The following is a 25306-nucleotide window of genomic DNA, read 5'->3' on the forward strand; positions in this document are numbered from 1 at the left end:
ATCATGTCATCTATATAGGCCTCCCACTTCATTCATTTCTACACTACGCTGTTGTATTTAATCCATTATAACAGTCAATTAAGTAAAAGTAGAATATTGCATCATTCTCTTCCAGTTCTCATTTCAGCCAAAACCACTCAGATTCCTTTCCATTATACTGAACTGCAGCCATCATTCCTGTTGTGCACATTCTTGTTAGACTGAGAATCTTTTTGAACATATTACATTATCTCATGGGAAAGTAATCTGCTAAGCTTTGTAATGTTTTGTCTTTTCTGGCCGTTTCTGTACCATTCCCACCTACAATGAAAATGGTTTTCATCTGAGCGGCATTCTGAGTTTCTGATTGTTCAAAATTCTCCCTTACTTGATTACATTGGTTGTAGTGCTCTGCCACCATGATGATCCGAGATCACTAATCTCATTACCTGTGTATTATTGTCTCCCTTGTGACTTAAGTTGCTTCTTTGTGTTGTTAGCTATCACTTTCCTTTCTGCTTCCTTTCTCTCCTGATAGTTGTCTCTACTGGTTTCAGTACCACATCCATTTGTGCCTTTTACTCCCTACATCACCAGTCACTGCTAAATTACCAAACTTATATGTAGTTGGTATTCAGGCTTATTCCGCTGTCTTCAGTTTATCACCATTAATACCAAAAGTTCTTTTGTTGTTATACTCAAGCGGAGCTTTCAGTTTAATATCCGTGTCGAACATCGGGAAATTGTCTGTGTTGCAGTCTGCTTCATGATGTCTTCCACATGTTATTAAAAACTATTGATAATGTGCATGGGATGTGTTTGCTTGATTTTATTCTCATCTAGTGAGGTCTGTGTTGCCTGATAAATCCACTTATGAAGTGATATGAATGATGTGATTCGCAAATCTCCCTTGCTGTGCTGATGAACTACATTGTTCTATTGAGCTTGCTAAAGCCTGCTCGATATTATATATGTCATGAAATTACTCCCAACTGATTTCTTTCTTTTTTTCACTTTACTCCATCAATAGCATAACAAATATGAACTATGTTTTATGTGCTTTGTTAAGAAACGTCAAACATCCTTGTGTAATATTGACTAAGGAATACAGCTTGTTGTACTAAGCACTCATTTCTATATTTCTCATAAAATTTAATAGTTCTTTTTGTGGGTGCAAAAGCCACAAAAAGTCTTAGATAATTAATTTTATAGCTGATGAACTTTGCATTCTTGTTTCAAATGTAGATCGTTTATGTAGATGTGATGTGCAGACTGCATCTGCACCACTAGAAATAAAACTATTTCTCTATTAATTGGTAAAGCTGCATAATGAATGTCTGCAGATAGTGAGAATTCAGCTTTATGATAATGCAGGCTTTGCGTCACCTATGTGATGGTGTCTCTTTCAGGTAAAACTAGTTTCCAAAAATCTCAAAAAGTTCTTGACCAGTTTATTTTCAATTTTCACACAATAACCATTTGGATGGACATGAGCTATATATTCTTAATATATAATTATGTGTTACACTTTTTATGTCATTTCTAAGAAAAATATACATACCAGATAAACAAATAAAGAGGAGACATTGTTAGCAAATATCTCTAAAAGTTAGTGACCTATTTACTTCAAATTTTTTGCAAATACACCAATAAACATTCAGAGGTATGTAGGATGTATCTTTTTTTAAAAAAACAATAGTGTATAGGTTTTCTGGTAAAACTGTCTGTGAGGAAGAAAGTGCTGTGCTGTACTGTGAAAATGTGCAATTTTGTTTTCTTTCCTATCGCTGGTATTAACAGAAAACCTGTGTGTTAGGAAAGTTGTCTTTGTTCTCATTGACTTATGATTAGAATACTACTATGTATCCTGAATCATCCAAAACATTGTAATACTACCCATTTGCAGATTAAAACTGTGCAAAGTAGTGTCATTAAAACCACTGGCCTCACAGATCCAGTAACTGGAGAGGTCACTCTCATACTTTGTATATCAACGATAACAACTGATTTACCCATTCCCTTTAAGCAAATCAAGATTTTGTTTGAAATAATGATAAAGAAGGCTCAAGGTCAGACATTCAAATACACTGGAATTGATTTACAGTGCGAGTGTTTTTAATGTGGTCATTTTCTCTAAATTTTACCATACAGGATCACAAAAAATGAAACTATACTCTATACTTTTGGGATGTAGACTATACAAACAACAATTGTATACACAGCAGTATATATGTGATATTATATATGTGGTGTGAAAATATGCTGTTTCGTTTCCTTCCTAGACAAATTTTTCACATGGACATGCCCTTTCATGAACTCATAGTTCAAAAAGGCAGTTCAAACTCTTACCAACAGTATCCCAAAAATGGAAATGTATACATTTAAATTTTGTAATTGTATTGTGTGCAAAACATTTAAAAATTTGAAAACATTGAAAAACATAAACAAAGCAATTTTTTTTTCATTCATAGTCTATATTTCCAAGTTCCATATCTTCAAAGCAGGAAAAATTGCAATGAGGCAACAAAATTTTCATCCTCACACATTTCCCAAGGAGACCCGACTGAGACATATATCCAGTTCACACACCTATTTTGCAATTTGAAGCATTGTCAGATTGGCTAGTTTTTCAATAAGTTTAAGACTTAAGATCTAGAAGTCTGCATAAATTCATCTTTTGTAGTGTGCATGTGCTCTCCTGAGGGAGCACCACATGCATTTTACAGTCCAAAGATGAGTTTGATTCAGCTTTTGTGGGCTAATCTATCCTATGTAGCTTCATCATCTCTGCATAACTGCTGCTACCTTCATCTATTTGAGCCAGCTTATGCCTCTCCCTCCCCCCCCCCCTCCTCCCCTGCCTCTCCTCACCTCTCCCCTTTACCAGGTTAACTTTTGCTTGAACGGAAATATGCAGCTCAAACTCATTTGATTCTGCAGCAAAGATTAAAGCTTGAACCATTTTATATTACATGTGCTCTATTTTTGTGGCTTCATTCCAGACTACACTGCAGAGCATTGTAAAAAAGTAAAGCTATTAGCATCCTGAAGGTTGGTTTGAACACCACAGTGTTTTATTTGGCATGGTCCTATTGCAGAAGATGTGCTGTAGCCGTCCTATGGCCTTTGAACTTAGTTGCCCAGCCTGTTGTGGGAGGGACCAACATTTATGTGAACTATGTACCACAGTACAGCTTGGCATTTTTCACATTTCCAGACATGAAAGAAATGATAAGTAATAGAGGAAAATCCAAGGATTAACCAGAGATTGAATGCGAGTTCTTTAGATCCATAGTCTGACATGTAACCACTTTCTTCCTTTTTTAAAATGTTTTGTATGTGATTTTTATTTATTTGATCTCCATATCACTCCCTTGTTGCTTCCCATTGCCCTCACTGTTTTCATAATCTTGTACTAATTGATCAGATACCATGTAGTTATAATGTTCAAAGAAATATTAAATCAAGAGAATATTTTTTTATCTGGACTCAAAAAAAGAACTCTCAATCAACAGTCAGATGTTCTACTTTCTGAGTCTCTCATATCTTACTAGTTTGCCATTGACACAGATGTAAAATTGTACTTCATTCTTTACTTTTAATTTTGTATTTCATATCAGGTTTATTTATAAGAAATTGTAACTAATTAATGACCTTTTACATAAACATAATATATCATCTCTTTTGAACAGGTGTCTTGGTCTTTTGGCAAATATGAAAGCATTCTGGAAATGTTGCCCCTTCAACAAAGAAATTAGAGGCGAGATTATTACAGCTCTTAAGAAAGGAACACTCGAATGGTAAGATTTTAATTCATTCATTACTTTGTTAGTGTATTTGACATTCTTTTTCATAGCAGTTTAGAAGGTAAAAAATGAATAATTATTTTTAAAACATACGTTGTACCTACATAAAGATTTCTATATATGTATGTAGTCTCCCTCCTGTGAAGTATCCTTGGTCAAGTGAGTACAAAGGTAATGGTTGATATGCGTAGGTTAGAGTAACAACTGATTGTTTATTAACCATGAGCTAACTCAGTACAGTATAGCTTTAGAGGATGAAGATTCACACATGAGTACAACTGAAATGTCATTCTGTGATGATACGTAGCAAGTGGCCACTATGGCGATGTCCACCATCATCAGTAAGTAGTAGTGATGAGCAGGGAGGTGCCATGGAGGCAGAGCAACATGCTCCCATAAGGCCATGAGTTCCTGGGCTATCGAGGAGCAGGTCCAGTGAAGTGGAGTGGCCCACAGGAGTTCAGCGGCTATGATTCAGGCAGTGGCAAAGCAGTACCTGTCATAGCTAATGATGGGCATACAGTGGCTGTGATCCAGCTGATGGCAAATTGGGGTCTTTTGAAACAGCTGTCAGGCATACAGTGGCTGTAATCTTGCCAAAGACATGAGACATCACTATGGGATGGGTAGCAGAAGCAACAGGCATTTTGATTCAAAGCATAGGCTCGAGGGCATCTGGCAGTCGGTTTGGAGCTGAACTGGCCATTGAGTTCTGAGTGGCGCCCTAAGTAGCTGTCAGCAGAGGAATAAAAGCATGGTATCACATGGACATGTGACCGTGCAGATGTAAGGAGCTGCCTATGACTACAGCACTGTTTACCATGGCTTGTGCGCAATGTATCAGAACAGTTTGCACCACCAGGCATTGTGACAGCTGCAGGAGGCTTGTCAGTCAACAGCTCAGTAACTCTTCTGTTGACAAACAACCTTCCAAGGTAATGCAGGGCCATGTTGGTCCTGCAAAGCATAGCATATCTGCGAGTGTGGTGGACAAATATGCAGGGTCCCAGCCCTGCAATACACTACACTCCTCCCCCCCCCCCCCTTAAGGGAGATAGTGCAACCATCTCAAGGCACACAGCACTCAGTGGAGGAAGCACTGCACAACCACCAGAACAGATTGGAACAAGACAATAGAGCAATATTTTAATGAATACAAAAAAACTGACCCCAACAAAAGAAGCACACTGTTTCCAAGCAGGGTAGTGACAACTGGCCACCTTGGGCAGTGACAGTGAAGGCTTGTATAGAGGCAGGGCTTGCAGCAAAGAGTCTGAGAAGGAGCAACCCAGGCCTGGAAGAACACACAACGAGACTGGCACTGCCATCAGGGGTGGCTTGTTAGCTACAGGGACGGCCACATAGGAGGTGGTGATGGTGTTGCTGACTTCTGGGAACAGCTTTGAGAGGGGCTGGCCATGGCTGGGCACACCTACGACAACAATGATAGTGCTGATAATGGCTGGGGATGGTGTTGTGAGGACCAGCTGTGATACTGCTGGCGATGACTGGAAGGCTGAGCATGACATGGCCAGAGAGAGAGAGAGCAGACAGGACGGGCCGGCAAAGACTGGACTGATGATGAAAGGGCCAACAGAAAATATGTTGGAGTTTGATGTTGTCATGTACAACGGCTGTGCCAGTACCAGATGGATATCTGGTGTAGAATTCTGTGAACAAGAATGGAGTGCTACACAGCATGAGAATATAGTAAACAAGTGTGACAGCAGGAGGCCCAGCTTGCTACACACACAACTCCTTGATGCTCTGTGTGAATGCTGTGGAAAAAAAACTGGAGAACCTGAGTGAATGATGCTCTGCAGCAGGTCCTAAGTTGCCCAACCCCTGAATGGAAGGGCTGGAGGCAATGATGAACTGTCAAATCCCAGTGATCAAGAATGCACTGCAAGAGAACTAGGACCCAAACAAACACAAAAACTTGAGGAATTCACAGACCAATGACAGCAAATAAGAGAATGTACATTGTAAAACCACATGAAAAGACTGACCAGACTACACAAAAGAGAGAACATTGACAGGAACTTGCATCTGCTGAAAAATTAGTAAACAGATTGCAAAGGAACACCTATCAGAATCAAAACAGCCAAACAGCTGAACACAGGTATTGAATCCAAGAATTGAACAGTCCATGTCTGGTACACGGTTGGACATATTTGCATTTTCAGAGAATTCAAATACAGAGTGGCACAAGACAATAACATGACTACACTGAAGGATGAACACATAAGCAAAATCAAACAATTGAAGAATCCTGCTACAATAAAAATTAATGGAGACACACCAAGAAACACTGAAATATTTTTGAAGTGGCTTTGTCATCCTTGTTGTTCCATGATGTCACCATCTATGGGGAAGAAGCCAGCTATGGCTGCATAGTCAGATTGGAATGTGACATGGCATGGCAGCATTGTGCTTGGCATGGCAGAGGGAACATAGCCAGGTGACAGACGAGATCAGAATCTGGTGCTGCAGCCAGCAAACCAAGAGCATTAGTTGGAGTGGATAAATCTTGAGCAGGGACTACACTTAGAATCCACACTAATTATGAGTGTCACATGTATCACAATACCATTATACTCATCACCAGTAGATGTTAATATGGGCAATGAAAGAACACTCTAACATGCAACCATTATCCTAGTCACCAGTTCAAATATCCTTGGTAGAATGGTGTACTAAGGTATTGATTAATATGCACACTTTAGGTTAACAACTGTTTGTTTATCAACCATAATATAACTCAGTACTGCTTTAAAGGATGAAGGTTCACACATTAGTACAACTGAAATGACCTTCTACGTAGCAAGTGCCCACTATGACAAAGTCCACAATCATTGGTAGTGGTGATGAGCAGGGAGGTGCTGAGGAGGCATACAAACATGGTCCCATGATGCAGTGACCTCATGGACAGATGAGGAAGAGGTCCAGTGAAGTGGAGCCTTCCAGAACAGCTCACAGGCATTCAGTGACACTGACAGTTGAGGCACTGTTGGAGGCCCTGTGGCAGGGATTTTGATCCAAATTGTAGTCTCAAGGGCAGCTGGTGGTTAGTCAGGAGCCCACAGCTGAACTGATCAAGGGTCTGAGCAGTGATGTAAGTACTAGTAAGCGGACAAATGCAGGGGCAGTATCACATGGACATGTGAACTCATGGGCGCAAGTTGGTGTGTGCATCTGCAGTGCATTTTGCTGTGATTTGTGAACCACATATTGGCATAGCTTGTGTCCACAGATACTGTGTCAGTTTTATGAGGCTTGGAAGCCAACAGCTCAGTGACTCTTCTGGTGTCAGAGAACAATCCAAGGTAAGGCACGGTTCACGCCTGGCCTGCAATGCATATCTGTGAATGTGGTAGACAAATATGCAGGGCTAAGTGAATTGATACCAAATTGTTAACAGTTAAAATAAAATTACAGAAATGAGAGTAAAACATTTTACTAAAAACAATATTCTCAGTGTGTGATGAATAAAATGTCCTTACAGCTTAACTGTATTTATTTTAATCTGGGCTTTCTGAAATTTTTGAATGAGTCATTTTCATGAACTGTTGACCACTGACTTATTGTATTAAAGTTAGAATGCAACAGTAATTGAATTTCATACACTGAAACAATTTATTGACAAAGAAGACAGGTTATCACTCACCTGATGATATAATATTTGAATTAGTTGCACCTTGGCACACAGAAAGATCACATGCTCATGTATAGCTGTAGCTTTCAAACTTACAGATGTACCAAGTCACCATGCAGATTTAGATTTTCTGTACTTTTATCAATTTGAATAAAGTGATTATAATAATTGCCACGATGGTTTCTTCAAAAATGATGGCTATTTTTCCTTCCTAACCTGATCATATACCAGCATGTTTTCCTCCTAAATGCCCTCACTAGCTTCCTTTCAGCTTTAATGCATGTACATGCAATGCATATGCATGTGTGTGCTCGCTTGCCCCCCCCCCCCCCTCTCCCTCCCCCCACCACTCCCCCTCTATCTTGGTCCACAGTACAAAAAAAGAGTGAGAACACACACAATTAGGTACCCATCTTCCTATTTATCTCCATGGTGATCATAAGAAATGCATGTTTTCATTCTGTTCATTTATTGATTCACTCATTTTGTTCTGTAAATCCCACCTTCAGGGATGTGGAATAAGTTCAGTTATACCTTAACAGAAAGAAGCTGCTATTGTATGCTACTTCTGTCAAGTGTACAAACAAACAATTACAATCAGTTTATAATTTGTTTAAAGTAACTAGGTGATTGACATTCAGTTTCTACTAAAATGCAAATAGTAGCCATTCTGAAAAGGATGTCATCTTGACATACAGTCACTCACATGATTTTGTAACATATGAGTTAGTTGTACTGTGGCACACAAAAAAAGACCAGATACACACACATGTGTGTTCCCCCCCACTCCAACCCATCTTGCTCCACAATACATAAAAATGCTCCATACTGATGCCTGTTTCCAGCAATTTTCAGTTACAAATAATATTGATATCATTTTGAAGAACAACAATATAGTAACTTAGCAGTTTTTGCAAAAATGTGTACTTGCTTTAATTTATGACAAGCCATAGTATATATTTTAAGTAATTATATTCTCTATTTTATATTTTACTTAATAACATAGTATAGTTTTTAGCAAATTATCAGAATAAAAACATTTTAAATATATTGCTTGTTCTTGACAAGTGTCTTATCTTAAACATTTTACAGGTATGAAGAAATTCATACATACCATAAACCAAGTTCGAGGAATCAAGATGTTGTTATACACAGTTTGATCCATCTCATTACATTGTTAATTGTTGATCTTCAAAAAGGGTTAGATTTCTACAACAGTTTATTTGAAAGGTGAGATACCATACATTCAAATTATGTTAATTTGTCGTACTAATGTTTGAATGAAATCACCTGAAAGATGTAGAAGTAATTAATTAGGTTATAATGCTTCATAAAGTCTTACAAATGTCAATTATATGTATATAAGTATGAAATCTGCCATTACATGTTGTGTGTAAAAGAACTACGTGGCTGTCAGAATATTAGCGAAGAAACAGAAAATTTGTGACTGCCTTGTTTTGCAGAGGAGCAATGAAACAAAAGGGAAACAAGACCCATTAGTAAATCCAGTTATATTCCATAAATACATAGCTATGTCTAACTCTTACAAATGGGTTGACATACACTCATTAGAACCATAACAATCTCAGTATATAGAGAACTCAGACTAGTTAAACTGATTTCTGTAGCTATGTCGTGTCACAAACTGTACCACCCCTCTGCAATTTAACCCTCTCATTTTTTTCCTTTCATGTCTCAGTATTCTATTATTTGTGTTCTTTGAAGACATTACTGTTAGGAATTTGCCATTTCTTCTGCGTGTTTTCTGTTTTTAACTGTTTGTGTGGGATGAAGTAGAATTGCATTAACTATATTCATCCTTTTGCGTCATCTTTACAGTTTACTCAGTTGAGGAAATATGATAATTCCAGTATCATATTATGAACTATAAGTTACAAGTAACAGGATAAAACAAGTGCTGTTTGGTATGGAACATGTAGCACATTATGGGGCTCTTGGGAAAGAGAGATCACCACCACCTTGTAGCCGACCTCATGCATTGACCTGTACAGATAGAATACATACAGTATGATGTGACTGAAAGCAGATACTTTGAGACTAGACCTACTGTGTAACTAAATGAAACAAGAATATAAAAACAAACTGAAATCTGTGTCAATCACAAATAAGTGTATTAATATATGATACATTGTAAGGTTTAACCCTTAATCTTCAGGTACTTTGGCCTTACATTTGCTTTCAATATTTGAGTCTATGTCCATGTAGGTGATGTTATTTATGATAGGATTCATTTTATTTTATTAAAAAATAAATAAAAATAAAACAAAATAAAGTTCAGGCATGCAATATCCTCACTGACTACATCTACTCATAGCACTAGATTCAAATCCATGTGTATGAAATTTTATGATGATGTAAATAAGATAGAAAGAAACTTCCACATGGGAAAAATATATTAAAAACAGAGATTCCAAGACTTACCAAGCGGGAAAGTGCCGGCAGACAGGCACAATGAACAAAACACACAAACACACACACAGAATTACTAGCTTTTGCAACCGAGGGTTGCTTCTTCAGGAAGGAGAGGGAAAGACAAAAGGAAGTGGGTTTTAAGGAAGAGGGTAAGGAGTCAACGAGTCATTCCAATCCCGGGAGCGGAAAGACTTCCCTTAGGGGAAAAAAAAGGACAGGTGTACACTCACGCGCACACACACACACACACACACACACACATATCCATCCGCACATACACAGACACAAGCAGACATATATGAAATATAAAGTCTCATCCTTCGATACTTTTTATGTTGAACAAATATGAAATATGTCTGCTTGTGTCTGTGTATGTGCGGATGGATATGTGTGTGTGTGTGTGTGTGTGTGTGTGTGTGTGTGTGTGTGTGTGTGTGTGTGTGTGTGTGTGTGTGTGTGTGTGTGCGCGCGCGCACGCGCACGCGCGAGTGTACACCTGTCCTTTTTTTTACCCCTAAGTGAAGTCTTTCCGCTCCTGGGATTGGAATGACTCCTTGACTCCTTACTCTCTCCCTTAAAACCCACTTCCTTTCGTCTTTCCCTCTCCTTCCTGAAGAAGCAACCATCGGTTGCGAAAGCTAGTAATTCTGTGTGTGTGTGTTTGTGTGTTTTGTTCATTGTGCCTGTATGCCAGCGCTTTCCCGCTTGGTAAGTCTTGGAATCTCTGTTTTTAATGTATGAAATTTTATAATGATATAGCATCACACGCAGTAGACAATGTTTAGGCATGAGAAAATATTTGTTCAACATAAAAAGTATCGAAGGATGAGACTTTATATTGAAATTTGTGGAAAAAAATCTGCCAGTTATACCACATTTATCATACCAGATTTGACTGTTACACTGTTGAATTTATTTAAAGTAATGCAAGGGCTATTTGATCAAGAACCCTCTGTGTGAGCAAAGTCATGAGTGACATCTGAAACATATTTACTTGTTTGGTGACTACTTCAGTTTGTATACTCAGTATTTGTTTCATAGGAGTTTAGATCAGCAACCATTTGTAAGAAGGTATGTAAGCAAAGATACATCATACTCTATGTGGTAAAGACTTAAGGGAGTACTTTGATTATCAACATAGTTAACAGCCATAGTGCCATACAAAATGCATATAGATTTCACCGGTAGACTCGCATGCTTACTCAGTGATGCCCTGAGCGACTTTAATCACACCTCAAAAACATTTCAGTTTGATATGCTTTCTTAGTCTTCTAAAGAGTGCAGCAGAGGAATTCTAAAGAGTGCAGCAGAGGAAACATGTGTTTTTTTAACTGATAGTGCTCAGTGGGGAGTGAGGATATTGACCTTGGACAACCTCGACATATGTTTCAGACAATGCAGGTTCAGTCGCTGCAGTGATGGAATGTAGTACATAGAGTGTTTGCAGTCCAGCAGGTTTTTAGGAACAGTGATTCAGTGAACATGGTTAAGTGTCTTTTCCTTCAGGGTTATGATACTAAATGCCAAGGTGCAGTCCCATATTGAAACATGTTGCTGTGGTGGGTTGACGAGTAAAGGAGTACTCGCTCTATGGGTGGGGGGTTGGGAGTGGGAGGGGGGACGGGGGTAGTTATCCACTAGGTGACAGGAAGTAGCAATGGATATGTCTTGTCAGTAGCCTCATTGCATTTTACGTTATAATCTAAAATTTCACTCATATAAAATAATAATCATCCAGCAGCTAAATGAAATGGATTTTTTGCAACACAAAATTTTTTGTGACATAATGAATATTATTCTTAGGGAAGATGTAGATGTTTTAATGATGAAGTTGAGAAAACAGTAGTCATTTGCTAATAACCTGTTTATTGCACATCAAGATTTTAATCGCTATGTGGCTATCAACAGTTCTGTGAGAATTCAGTGTTCACACCAAGCATGAACTGAAATAGTGATGTGGATAGTCTAGTAGCGGCTATTTGTGTAGACAAGTGATAATGATGATTTGACTTACATCTTACCACGTTGGTGGTAGTCACACAGTGGTTGGAATTTAGATATGCAGTAAACAGGTTATTACTGACTGATTATCATACAGACATATGTACGTATGTTTTCTCAGCATTAAATAAATGTAGTTGCTGAGTGCACCCACTCCATATGGAATCGAGTTTGATAAATGTCTTTCAGCATGCTTCCTCAAAATTTTAAACAGCTTCCTGCTTCCAGAACTGGAAAGGCATCAGGTGAACATGTGAGAAATGTGGTTCCAGCAGGATGGTGCCTCAGCTCACATGGAAAGGGCGTCTGTAGAAGTGATGCAACAATTGCTGCATATCATTTCATGATTCAGCAACGTTTCTTGGACTACATGCTCACCCGATCTATCAATTTGTGACATCTTTTTGTGGAGCAATCTGGAATCAAGAGTGAACATGAATGAGTGCTACAGATTTGATGACCTGAAAATTTCCCTTCATCAAAACATTGAAGTTGTGTCAAATGAAACATTGGAGAAAGCTGTGTAGACCTTTGAGGGGAAGCTCCAAATTTGCATCTGAAAAGAAGGATGTCAGCTTGTCGATGTTACTTTCCAAACCTAATTAATTTATGTAGATGTCAAAAATGCATTAAACATATTACTATTTAGTTTGAAACATTTGTTTATAAATAAAACAGTGCAAGTTATTCACTATTGAGAAATGGGTTTCCTTACCTCCATCCTGTACTTCAACTTTTCTTCCTTAAACTTATCCTGTTTGTAACTACTCTGATTTGCTTTTGTGGTTGGTGTGAATTTAAACTCAGTTGCCATAAATATCTAATATATTTTATTTAACAGTGAATGGATTATTTTATATTTAATCTAATGCTGTTCTGCTCTCTGTTACAGCACAAATGGTGTTCCCTACTTCTCTGCAATTTTCAAGCAACTTGAAAAAATGGTGAGATAAACAATTAACTTCATGATTTATTTATGTTCTGAATGTACCACAAGTGTTTTGAATGTAACCAAAAATGTTTGTTGTTGTAAAATATACTTTCAACTTGCATCCTTCACTAGTTGAAAACCTTTTTAAGTTTCTCATGTTACCCCTGATGCCTTCTTTTGGGTTGATTCATTTATGATAACATTTTACTGTCCTGAGTAGTACCTGTGTATAAATATAATTTTGTTTTGTTTTTAGTGATGTGTGTTTTTATATGCATATTCTTTCAGTCCTGTGTAATGTGAGTCTGTGTTTAACGGTATGGTTATGTTGTCTTCAGACTTAAAGAATTGATGTATAAATTTATAGTTTTCAGCATGTGGTACAACAGATCGTTATTTTGTTCCTAAATTGGAAAAAGTTCTAAAAACAGAAACAAGAAAATAACCATATAGAAATTTTGGACCACCATTGGTTAAATATTGTATTACCAACCCAAGAAATAAATTGGGAACAAGGTGCAGCATCTTATTCAATGTAAAAGAAAACTCAAATTTAGTTACAAGTGGACCACATGAGTTTTCTAAAGCCATAGAATCATGTGTTTCTAGTATTCTTAAATCCATTCAAAACTCTCATAAAGAACAAAAAACTAAGAAAACATAATATTGAACTTACAAGCCTAAGTCTGAAAACAACATTATAATTGTGTGTATTTGGTTTTGTTTCTATGCTGTTGACATCCTGTACTGTTGATTTTAAATTATATGTGAGAGTTGATGTTTGGAAGCTAAGTGCAGGAAAGAAGACCATGAAGTGAAATCCACCCTTTATGTTCTCAGTTGGCGGAGGATGTGGGCAAAGAACTGGAAATCTTTGAGGTACCAAATGGTCAAGGGCTGTGATATTGCCCTTTTAAAGTCACTTAGAGTAGACATAGTTCTCTTAGTCCCAAGTGTAAGACAACATTTTTGGTACCTTACAATATCAGTGGTTTCCATTTACAATTTCTGTTTACAGTGCTCATCATCAAATGTTTTGGTGTTGTTATTTGATTTCATATAAACAACATAGAGGTGGTTATTTTACATACTATTATGTTTCTGACAGCTTCTTCTCACAAAGCATACGTTAGACTCATACATTATTGTAAGATATTTAAACTGACAGACATATAGACTTACATTTTCTGCGTGTCTTCTGTCACCAGTTTTGCATCTAATATTGACTGCAAAGCAGAAGTGGTCAGTACAGACAAATTAAAACGAAATGAGACTGTATTCTTCCAAGGATTTTTTCTAGTCTCAGACAACTATTAAAATGAACCTGCCTGAAGTTCTTCTCCCAGATAAATGTGAAACACAAACAGGAAAACAAGAAAATGATGGAGTGAGGGGATGAGAGGTGGTGGTGGTGGGGGGGGGGGGGGGGGGGAGATGTAATACTGAAACTAAAATCAAGAAAGAGAGCAGTCCATTGGAGATACAATGAAATATTTGGGACCTCATTAGCTGCAGGATCATTCTAGTAGAACAGAATTGTATAAAAGATTACTGCCTAAGAGAAGGAAATGGGTTTTACATTTATCGTTGATGAGCAGTAGAATTAAGAGGCATTGACCTAATAATGTGTAACATTTCTTTTGCTCTAATGGTGGCAACAACTTGTCATGGCATGGGTTCCAGGAAACACCTAAAAAATTGGGGAGATATTGTGATCTCTGTTCATTCAAAGCCGACCAAGGTGGCCGAGCTGTTCTAGGCGCTTCAGCCCGGAACCGCACGACTGCTACGGTCGCAGGTTCGAATCGTGCTTCTGGCATGGATGTGTGTGATGTCCTTAGGTTAGTTAGCTTTAAGTAGTTCTAAGTTCTAGGGGACTGATGACCTTAGATGTTATGTCCCATAGTGCTTAGAGCCATTTGAACCATTTCTTTGTTCATTCAAACACGGGACATAAGAGACTGAGAGACTGACCAGAGCTGGGTCCAAAGAAAGTATATCTTTCCTGATGATGCTGCTTATGTACTCAAAACCATCCAGGTCAGGTGAACCAATAAAACAACAGTATTGCCTTCAAGTTCCAGGAATGTACCTTGAACCATTTGGACACAGTTCAATAGTGATATGATGGTGCACTGACTTGCTGAAGATACAGGTCTCCTCAAGGATGCTGTAAGTGAACAAATGGATGTTCATGATGTGAGATGATGCCAGACAAATTACTGTCCTATTTTCGTCCTATGTAATCATATATCACACAAAATTATCTCCCTGATCTTCGGGAATTATTGACAAAATTTGTGGCTTACAAGTTTTTAGGTTTGCACTCAAGTTATCCTTCTTTCTTTACCCAATATTTTGATGACTTCCCTAGTTGTCTTTTTAGGTGTCAGACATAATTTTATTACTGGTTGTTTGGACTCCTACTTCTATCACAAAGTGCACTAGCAAATGTTTCCTTGTATCATCAAACAACAAAACAGTCAACAGAAATTCAAGCCAACTGAAAATGTAAGAAATTTTGAGAAAGGAAAAGGATTTTGTCATACACATTTGTCCTTACCTAAACCAGCTCATGATTCTTTTCATTGAACTGTAGGAACAACCTCTTCCTAAATATATAACTGCTCCTGTACTTCCTCCTCTTTGTTCGCCTACACCATCAACTCAAGAGAAACCAAAATTGCTGTCATCTGTTTCCTATATGTCTTGCCACTTGTGTCATTGTACGACACGTCACCATTACATTTCCACTCATTTCTCTGTGTCAGAATACTTTTCTCTATATTCCCACAGTCATAAAATTTACACCTCCATGGTACAACTCTGCTTCTGCGCCCATTTCCTTCTTTGGGTCTCTCAAACTTTACTTCTGAATGCAGTGTATATGCTTCCTGTAAATCCAAAAATTGCATCAATGGATCTCTTGCCTACTCATAGTGGTGTCCCCGCACCTGTCTCACTGCAAATATGATTTATGAGGTCTCTTCAAAAAATTCCGGAACATTCGTAATTTCATGCCAGTGGTGTGCTGAAGCGAAATGCAAATGGCATCCCTGTAAACACCTGTGTTTAATGTGTAACTGCCAGAAGTTTCATTGTTGTATGGCATTTAATATTGTTCAGTGTTGTAGTGAGTAGAATGTTGTGTCACACAGTTTGCGAAGTTCGAGGCTGCAGAGTTAGAGGATTAATGCATTTGCATTAAATTTTGTGTGAAACTCAGTAAAACCTTTGCAGAGACACACCAAATGATGCAGGAAGTCTATCTTGATGAGTGCTTAAGTGCACTCAGTGTTATGAATGGTTCACATGGTCTGAAAATAGTCGAAAGGAAGTTAAAGATGACCCTCGTTCAGTACGCCCTTCAAGTTCTACCAGTGATGCTCATGTCAGGAATGGCAACCAAATTGTGTGTGCCAGTCAAAGACTGACTGTCCGAGAGATTGCAGAAGACTATAACATTTCAGTTGGATCATATCATGAAATCCTGACACAGGGCCTTGGAATGCATCATGTTGCGACCCAGTTTGTCCCATGGCTCGTGAGTCAAGACTAGAAAGACCTTCATCTTGATATCTGCGAAAAACTTTTGGATTGCACAAATGAGATTAAGATGTTCCTTAAGAGAGTCATAACTGGTGATGAGATGTGGGTCTATGGTTATGATGTATAAACCAAGGTTCAATCTTCACAATGGATCAGAAAAGGTTCTTCAATACCAAATGTCAAAGCCATGCTGACAGTTTCCTTTGACTTTGGAGGATTAGTTCATTATTAATTCATGCCACAGGAACAAACTGTTAATTGATGGTACTATCAGGACATGGTGTGACACCTGTAAGAAAACGTGTGAAGGAAATGACCTGAAATTTGGTAAGACAGTTCATATGTCTTGCCTCCCAATAATGCGCCCCAGGTTCATCACTGTTGGTGCATTACTATTGCACAAAAAACAAAATCACTATGCTGCCTCATCCTCCATACTCTCCAGAAATGGCCCCTGTGGACTTTTCTTTGTTTCCAAAGTTAAAAACCACTTGAAAGGATGAAGATTTGCAATGATAGACAAGATGAAAGAAAATTTGCTTATGGCACCTAGTATAATCCAGCAAGAGGTGTACCAAGACTGCTTCTGGAAGTGGAAATGGCATGGGGAATGGTGTATCAATTGTGGAGGAGAGTATTTTGAAGGAGACCATGTACAATAAGTAAAAGGTAAGTATAGAAAAATTTTGTGGACAAAGTTCTGGAATTTTCAAAAAGAGTTTATATTTTGCGCACCTTCCTGGCTTGAAGTCATACAGTTCGTCTCTCAGTTATTTTTGTATTTCAGGATCTGTTTCTCAAGAATCTTCTGAAAAATGTTTTCATTGTAATGTACAAGGGTAATGCTTCTATAATTTTTTACATCATTTTATATTCCCTTCTTGAAGACACACACTGTTCTTCTAGAGTACTCAGTTTCTTCAACATAGCTCCGATAACTTTCTACAACCACTGTGTCCCCAACTCTTCTGCTGATCTGATATTTTCACACTTATTTCATCCGAAACTAGTGTCTTTCCTCCTTGTTATGTTCTTCAGTGCCTCTTCCACTTCCATCCACATTAGACCTTTTGCCACTGACAGTTAATCTCCTCTATATCTCTATATTCGTCCACTGCTCCATCTTGCTTCTGCAAATCTTCAAAATACATCTTCCATAGCACTTAGAGGCTGTCCTCCTTTGTTACCTCATTCTCATCTTTATCAATCATTTTTACATTCTCTGCCATTCCTCTTCTCCTATTTCTAATCATTCCAAACAATATCTTTTTATATCCTTCATTATCCTGTTGCATTATTGTGGTCTGTTTTTCTCCATCCAATTTCTCTTTTCATCTACAACTACTTTTTGTGATTCCCTCTTTCTGATATTACAGTCTTCATACTTCCGATGTCGTTTGTTGAAACAATACTCCTCACACCATATTCTTCTTCAAAATTGCTTCTATAACTTAAAAATCTTCCTTGTATCTCCTATTACTAGTCCTTCTGCATACCTCCTCTGCTGCATCTACCAGTGTGAGCTCAGAAGTTCTCCATTTTTCTTCCACAGTTTGCATCTCATCCTGTAGGGGTTTGTTTCTAATTTTCCTCTGATATTGTTCCTTCTATTTGTAAATGTTCCTTCATAGATTCGCATTATTAGTGAAATATTTCATCTAAAATATGCAACTCATTCATAAATAACACATTCTGTACACATACATGATTGCTACATTCGTTTCATAAAAAGCATTATCCACAATCACCTTAAGTGCTCTTTGAGTAACAAAATTACTACTGTTGCACTTCATAAAGCAAATTTGGAACAAACTATTACAAAAAATGTATGTTCAGTTAGCTTTTTATGTTGACTTCTTGTTGTTGTGTGCATCCTACAGCTGTCACTGCATCCCCTGTCTCTGTCACCAAATGCCTCAGTCTCACCATTCCTTCTCATCCTCTTCTAAGCCTCTTCTCTCAATTATTTCTTGGCTGTCACTTAGCCACCCTTTTCATGGTCTTCCTCTTCTCCTTCCAGGCAGTTGCCATGAAAGTGCTCTCTTTGGCCATCTGCCTTCTTCCACTTTTCTGACATGCCATAATCATCCCAGCTATCTTTCTTCCATACTATCCATAATAATGTAATGATTCTGCATCTTTTTTTTATTATCTCATTTCTTACACAGCCGAGTAATTCTCAAGTCATTTATTTCTAAAGTTTTAAATTTTTTTTTCTTCCTGTTAATGTCAAATGAATAAATAAAAATAAAACCTCTAAACTCGTATATGAGAACCAAAATACAGGATTTAATTTTTGGATAACCACTCTTCCTGCCTGATCTGTTGTTGGATGTCTCTGTCACATATTCCATTGTCTGATGAATACTATTCAGGTACTTCAACTCTTTACACATTATAATTTCAAGTCCATGGATGTCCAAATTCCTTATTTTCTTTCCAGAACATCCATATTCCATCTTCTCAAAATTAATTTTCAGATGCCACTATTTATATTCTTCCAACAACTTGCTAAACATGAATATATATTTTCTTAATTGTTTGCTGCAAAGACCTGATCATCAGAATAGAAAATTGTATACCTACAGTGGTTCCCTACTTCAAATCCCCATGTTCCCTACTTCAAATCCCCATGTCCATGCACTTTCTACACCAGAGGTCCAGTGCCTACTGCATGTGCATCTTAAAGAATGTGGAGACAGACAGCATCCTTATTTCAGTCCTCTAATAATTCTGAAGGCCTCTCTAGAATTTTGTTTCCCCACTTTAATGATGCATTCTGCTGACTTGTTGATGTTTGTGATACTTCTTACGTAAATTTTGGCAATTCCCCTGACCACAGCATCTTGAACATTATCTTTAGTGGCACTGTGTCATACCTGTATGCTTTCTCAATATCTGTGAAGTGCAGATGATTGCTTAGATTCCTTTCCAATCTCTTCTCCATTATCTGTCTTAGGGTAAATATGTTATCTACACATGACCTGCTCTTCAAAATCCACTTTGTTTATCCACTTTAATTATAATCTTTTCCAAATTTGATTTTAAAATCCTCCTGTACAGCCTGCTAATGGAAGCCATGAAATTTATGCCATGATAATTGCTACATACATCCTTGTTTCCTTTTTTATGCATGGTGCTTAGATTGCTAACTTTCTCTCTGCTGGAATTTCCTCCCCATATCATACAAATGTATTAAATAAGTTACTCAAAAATTCATAGTGAATGCTTGGGCCATACCTCATTAACTCTTTTGATACATTTTCAGGCCCTAGTAATTTTCCTATTTTTATTTGTGTAACCACCTTCTGCACCTCTTTCATAGTTATTTCCACTACCTCTTCACCAGCCTTGTTCTCTCTCATCGACCTTATTTCCTTTTACTCTATCCTTTCTTTTGTTAGTAGGCCTTTAAAATGATTATCCCATTCTATCAGACTAATAATCAGCAGTTTTGCTCTTTCTTTACCTTTTTCCTGAGCAATGCAACTCGCATTTATCCTCCCAGATTTTGTTTTTCCTTTTTCAGATGTCTTTTTATACTTCTCTGTTCATTCTAATATACAAGGCTCTATCCTGTTTGACTCCCGTTCTCAACCAGTAACTGTACAACATATTTTTTAGGTTAATTTTTCTTCAGTGCTTTGAGTCCACCATTTTAGGGACCCCTGTCCTTCTTGCAGTCCCATGGCTTCAAATGCCACCTCATGTATGCATTTTTTAGTTCCTTGGTACATATGCTCCATTGTTTCTTTCTTTGAGGTGCCTCAGTTTGTATGGTAATTGCAATTAATAAAGAAATTGAACAAATTGAGCTATCTAAGTTATATTTTGTAGTATCTACGGTCCTCAGGAAAATACTTGCCTCTTAATTTGTCTTTTCCCCGTAGATGTTAGTACCATCTTTGCACCTAACAAGAAGTGATCTGAGCCACATCCTGCACCCTGTAGACTTTAACATCGTTCTTATGTTGGAATTTTTATCATGAACAAAATTGCCTATTACTGAACTGATATTTTTGGGAGGGATCTCCCATGTATATTTGTAGATCTGCTTGTGAGGAAATAAAGTATTTAAAATACCACAGACAATGTCTCACTTACATCAACTAACCTTTCTCCATTGTCATTTACAGCCTCATTTCTATATCTTTCCACTACTCCATTATGTTACTTTTCCCTAAAAATTTTCTGTTAACTTTTTTTCTTTTTCAAGTTCACATGCTCTCTAACAATATTGTTAATTTGTCATAAAACTCATCGTTGACTTTACTGCCAGCATTATTTGCAGGTGCATAACCTCTGAAAATGATAACTTTGTGGTCGTATTCTGAGATTTCCACAATCAGTATTCCTTCATTCATTTCCTCCCAGTATTTGATGTTTCTTATGGACAGCTATTGTAATCCCTCTTTTGGCCCTTTTCTCCTTTTTAATGTCACTGTAAAATTAATGTAATCTGCTATGTTTACATTTCCCTTCCCCTTGACATTTGTTTCACCAAGAACATACACGTCTAACTTCAACATGACTAGTTTGGAGCATACTTCTGTTCTTTGTACTCAAACCCTACTCATTCCACAATGTAATAAACATAGCCATTTTCTGTAGCCATCTTCATCTCTGTGATGATCCAGTAGTGTTTGAGAACTTGAGCCAAGAAAATACTTGTACAAATGCTGGGGAGCAGGTCCAACAATTCAACTTCCACCCAGGTGGACAGTGCAGAGACCCCACAGCCTGGGGGAGGTTTCATTCTGGAAACTATTACCCTGGCTGTGGCTAATCCATGTCTCTGCAATATCTTTTCTTCTAGGAGTGCTAGTCCTGCAAGTGTCACCAAAGAACTTCTGTGAAGTTTGTTAGGTAGGAGTTGATGTACTGGTGGGAGTAAAACTGTGAGAATGGCTTGTGAGCTGTGCTTGGGTAGCTCAGTTGGCAGAATACTTACCCAGAAAGGCAAAAGTCCCAGTTTCAACTGCTGGTCCAGCACACAGTTTTAATCTACCGGGAAGTTTCAAATCGACACTCACTCCCTTACAGAGTGAAAAACTCGTTCCGGAAACATTCTCCACAATATCCTTTCTTCCAGAAGTGTTAGCCCCACAAGTTTAGCAGGAGAATTTCTGTAGACTTGGGAAGGCAGTAGGTGATGTACTGGTGGAAGTAAATTTGTGAGGACGGGTTATGAGCCATGCTTGGATAGCTCAGTTAGTAAGACACTTGCCCACAAAAGGCTAAGGTCACAGGTTTGAGTCCTGGCCTGGCACACAATTTTAATCTGCCAAGGAGTTTAATATCAGTGTACACTCCACTACAGAGTGAAAAATCATTCTGGAACATCTCAATAGTGGAATATCAATTATGATGATACGAAAATGAGGATAATGCAACACCCAGTCCCAGAGCACAGAAAATCTCCGACATAGCTAAGAATCAAACCCAGGCCCTTTTGGTTAGCAATCCATCATGCTGACTATGCAGGTACTGAGGCAGACATCCCAAAGAGATGATGGTATAATTGCAACAAGACACCCCTAAATTGATTTTTTTATGCTGTATCACAGTGGGAAGTTTACGGGCCCCTCTTTTGCAGTGGAACTGGAGTTTCTTACGTTCATGCACTAGACTGTGGCTCTTTCCACAATTGGAAGAAGTGGAACCACAAAACTTTTATTTGGCAGCAAGATGGTACGCTGTCTCACTGGCATAACTCAGTTCATGACTAGTTAAACAACATAATATGCAACACCTGGATTGGTCACAAGGGGCCAGATGACAGAGCTTCATGGCCTCCACATTCACTTGATTTGATGCCATAGAATTTTTAGCTATTGGATGTTCATAAAAGATCATGTGCATGTGACCTTCACTACCAGCAGCATTGAAACAGTTGTTGCAACAATTACACCAGACACACTGATCAAGCTTACACACCGATCAAACTTTGGGAAGAACGCACCTATTGACTTAATGTGTGTCATGTAATGAATGGTGTTCACACTGAACATCTGTAAGAAAAAGTGACTTGCTCTTTCATTTGCTGCACTATTTATAATTGTAAGTTGAATGAAATAAATGCTACAAAGCCTGATATTCATTTTGAAACAACTGCTATTTCTCATCATTTCATTTACTAACATATAATCAGATGCTGGTTTTAGACCAATCATTGATATTCCAAGTTACCTTATACCTTTCTTTATTGTCAAACCATAAGTTTTCAGTGTTCATTCCATTGCAAAAGTCCAGTAGTCTTCAGCTTCCTAGTTTTTGCTTCCCCAGCCATTTGCTCCATGTACACTTTCACAACCATGCCACTCTGCTCCAGTATGCAAATTTAGAGCTCCAATTAGCATATACTTTTAGTATCATCACTATTTTGTCTTTTGCAGTCAAGTGCTCTACATCTGAGTTACCTAAGCATGACTCATGACCCATCCTCACAGCTTTAACTCCACCAGTACCTCATCTCCTAACTTCCAAACTTCACAGAATCTCCCCTGCAGACCTTGCAGAACTAGCACTTCTGGAAGAAATGATATTGTGGAGACATGTCTTAGTCACAACCTGTGGGAGGTTTCCAGACTGAGTTTCTCACTCTGTAGAGGAGTATGCACTGATATGAAAGTTCCTGGCAGATTAAATCTGTGTGCTGGACCAAGAGTCATGGGTAAGTATTCTACCAACTGAGGTACCCAAGCACAGCTCAAGACCCATTCTCACAGTTGTACTCCCACCAGTACCTCATTCCTACCTTACAAACTTCACAGCAGTTCTCCTGTGAAACTTGCAGGACTAGTGCTCCTGAAAGAAAGGATATTGTGAATACATGGCTCAGCCACAGCCTTGAGGATGTTTCCAGAATGAAATTTCCACTCTGCAGTGGAGTGTGCACTGATATGAAATTTCCTGGCAGATGAAAACTGTGTGCTGGACTGAGACTCGAGCTCAGGACCTTTGCCTTTCATTGGCAAGTGCTATCCAAGCATGACTTCTTCCAAGAGTGTTAGTTCTGCAAGGTCTGCATGAGAGCTTCTGTGAAGTTTGGAAGGTAGGAGATGAGGTACTGGCAGAATTAAAGCTGTGAGGACTGTTCGCGAGTAGTGCTTGGGTAGCTCAGATGGTAGAGATCTTGCCAGTGTAAGGCAAAAGTCCCAAGTTCTAGTCTCAGTCTGGCATACAGTTTTAATCTGTCAGGCAGTTTCATATGAGCACACACTCCACTGCAGAGTAGAAATTTCATTCTGTACCCACTCTATTTATTGTGCCCTCCTCGCTGCCTGTCCAGTAGTCTAAAATCATTTCTCAGTTTACAACTTTCTTCTGCTCTCCATCTTGTTCCTTTCACCCATAACACATTCAGTTTTCATTTTTCCACCATGTTAACAAATTCTACCATTTTTTATCTTGCAAAGTTGGTACTTTAAACATTCCAAATGCTAGTCCATGTCTGCTGCAGTGCCTTCTACCTTCATATCAAAATTTTTGTTCTGAGGTTTGTACCATTTTGTAAAGGTCCTTATTTATCCACTGTGGGCTTGCTGCATCTATCACAGCTTCAACAAAGCAAGAATTTTCTGGTACTTTTTGGATTGCTGTTCAGCATTCACAGCTACCATAGTGGTTGTGATGTATTACAACTTGAAACTTACACTCTAACTCTTGATGTACGAAACAATTCATTTTGACAGCATGTAAAGGCAGAGAGTCATATTCTGAAAGAAAAAAGGCAAGCACTATAATTTAATTCCATGAGATACAGAAAACTATATAATTAGAAAGTCTGAAAGGAGTTAATGATATTGGAAGAAAGTTGACTTTGAACACTACGCAATACATCACCAAAGTGAAAAAGCAAACTTATTTATTTTCATTTATCATGAATATTATCTATGAAAAACTAATTCACTAATTGGATGCAAGTTGATAGATTCCTATAGAGAGTTTATGAAGATTTGTAGCTTCAATAATGATGATAGTAACTTTTTAATGTCTTCTTCTGACCAGAATAAAGATGCCTATAAGCAACAGATAAGCATAAATTTATCTAAATGACCCTCACTGTCCAATGCAATTAGTCTACATTAATTTATTTTTAAGTTTTGTCGAAAAACGTGAAACAAGAAAATAATGTCTTAGAGGACTGCTGTTGGAGTGCTTCAGAGGCAAGTTGTACATAATATTCCCAACATTTTTAAGCGAAAATGCAAACTTTCTCTGTAATGTCTGTTATTGTTACTAGCAACTTATTGTAATGACTAATATTCACACTGTGGTCAACCTTTAATAACCAGCAGTCATTCAGTAGCTAGCTGAAATTCATCATTATGTTCTCACAGAGATTGGAAAGAACACTGCCAGAGAATGTGTCCAGATATGCAACTGAGGAAGGCTAGTAGTTGCACCACTCATGATAAAGTGTATCCAAGTTACAGTAATTATCATAGATTGTTTGTATAACGGAAAATCTCATATAAAGATGTGAAACAAATACTAACAAAGAGATAGAGGGGCTGGCCAGTACTTACCCCAGCTCAGTACAGCCGATAGATACACAAAACAGAACAGGAAATTTACATTCCTAGCTTTTGGAACTTTGTTCCTTCATCTGCTATGCTATGCCTTCCAGCATAGTTCTAGGGACCTATGAACCTGCTACAACATACGTGCTATTTGGCTTCTCCCACCCAACACCAGTCCCTCGGAACTGCGGAGATGGGAACTTGCATACCAACACATCCTTTTATCCTGCCATCCCCCTGGACTGAACCTACGTTAGCCAACCTCACTCCCATTCACTCTTCAGTCTTCTCCTTTTTCTCTCTCCTCTTTAGTTATTCACCCATCTTTTCATCCTCCATAGTTGTGTTTATCTCTATACTATATACCTCTTTACTTCTGCATGCATCCTCTTTGATTTGAAGCTGGCACAGTACTTATTAGTAGAAT

The 25306-nt window shown here is 38.1% G+C and overlaps 1 protein-coding gene across 1 annotated transcript in view; it reads left to right on the forward strand.

Moving 5' to 3' along the window:
• The window catches only part of LOC126353909 (BAI1-associated protein 3), a 1859046-nt gene that overhangs the window by 1639237 nt on the left and 194503 nt on the right, over positions 1-25306 (forward strand). Inside the window, exons 16-19 of the mRNA XM_050003139.1 lie at positions 3672-3779; positions 8533-8670; positions 12767-12818; positions 13646-13684. Coding sequence (XP_049859096.1) covers positions 3672-3779; positions 8533-8670; positions 12767-12818; positions 13646-13684 — 337 coding nt within the window. The remainder of the gene's footprint in view (positions 1-3671; positions 3780-8532; positions 8671-12766; positions 12819-13645; positions 13685-25306) is intronic.

The sequence above is a fragment of the Schistocerca gregaria genome, chromosome 3 (genome assembly GCF_023897955.1).
Source record: "Schistocerca gregaria isolate iqSchGreg1 chromosome 3, iqSchGreg1.2, whole genome shotgun sequence".
Classification (NCBI taxonomy): Eukaryota; Metazoa; Arthropoda; class Insecta; order Orthoptera; family Acrididae; genus Schistocerca; species Schistocerca gregaria.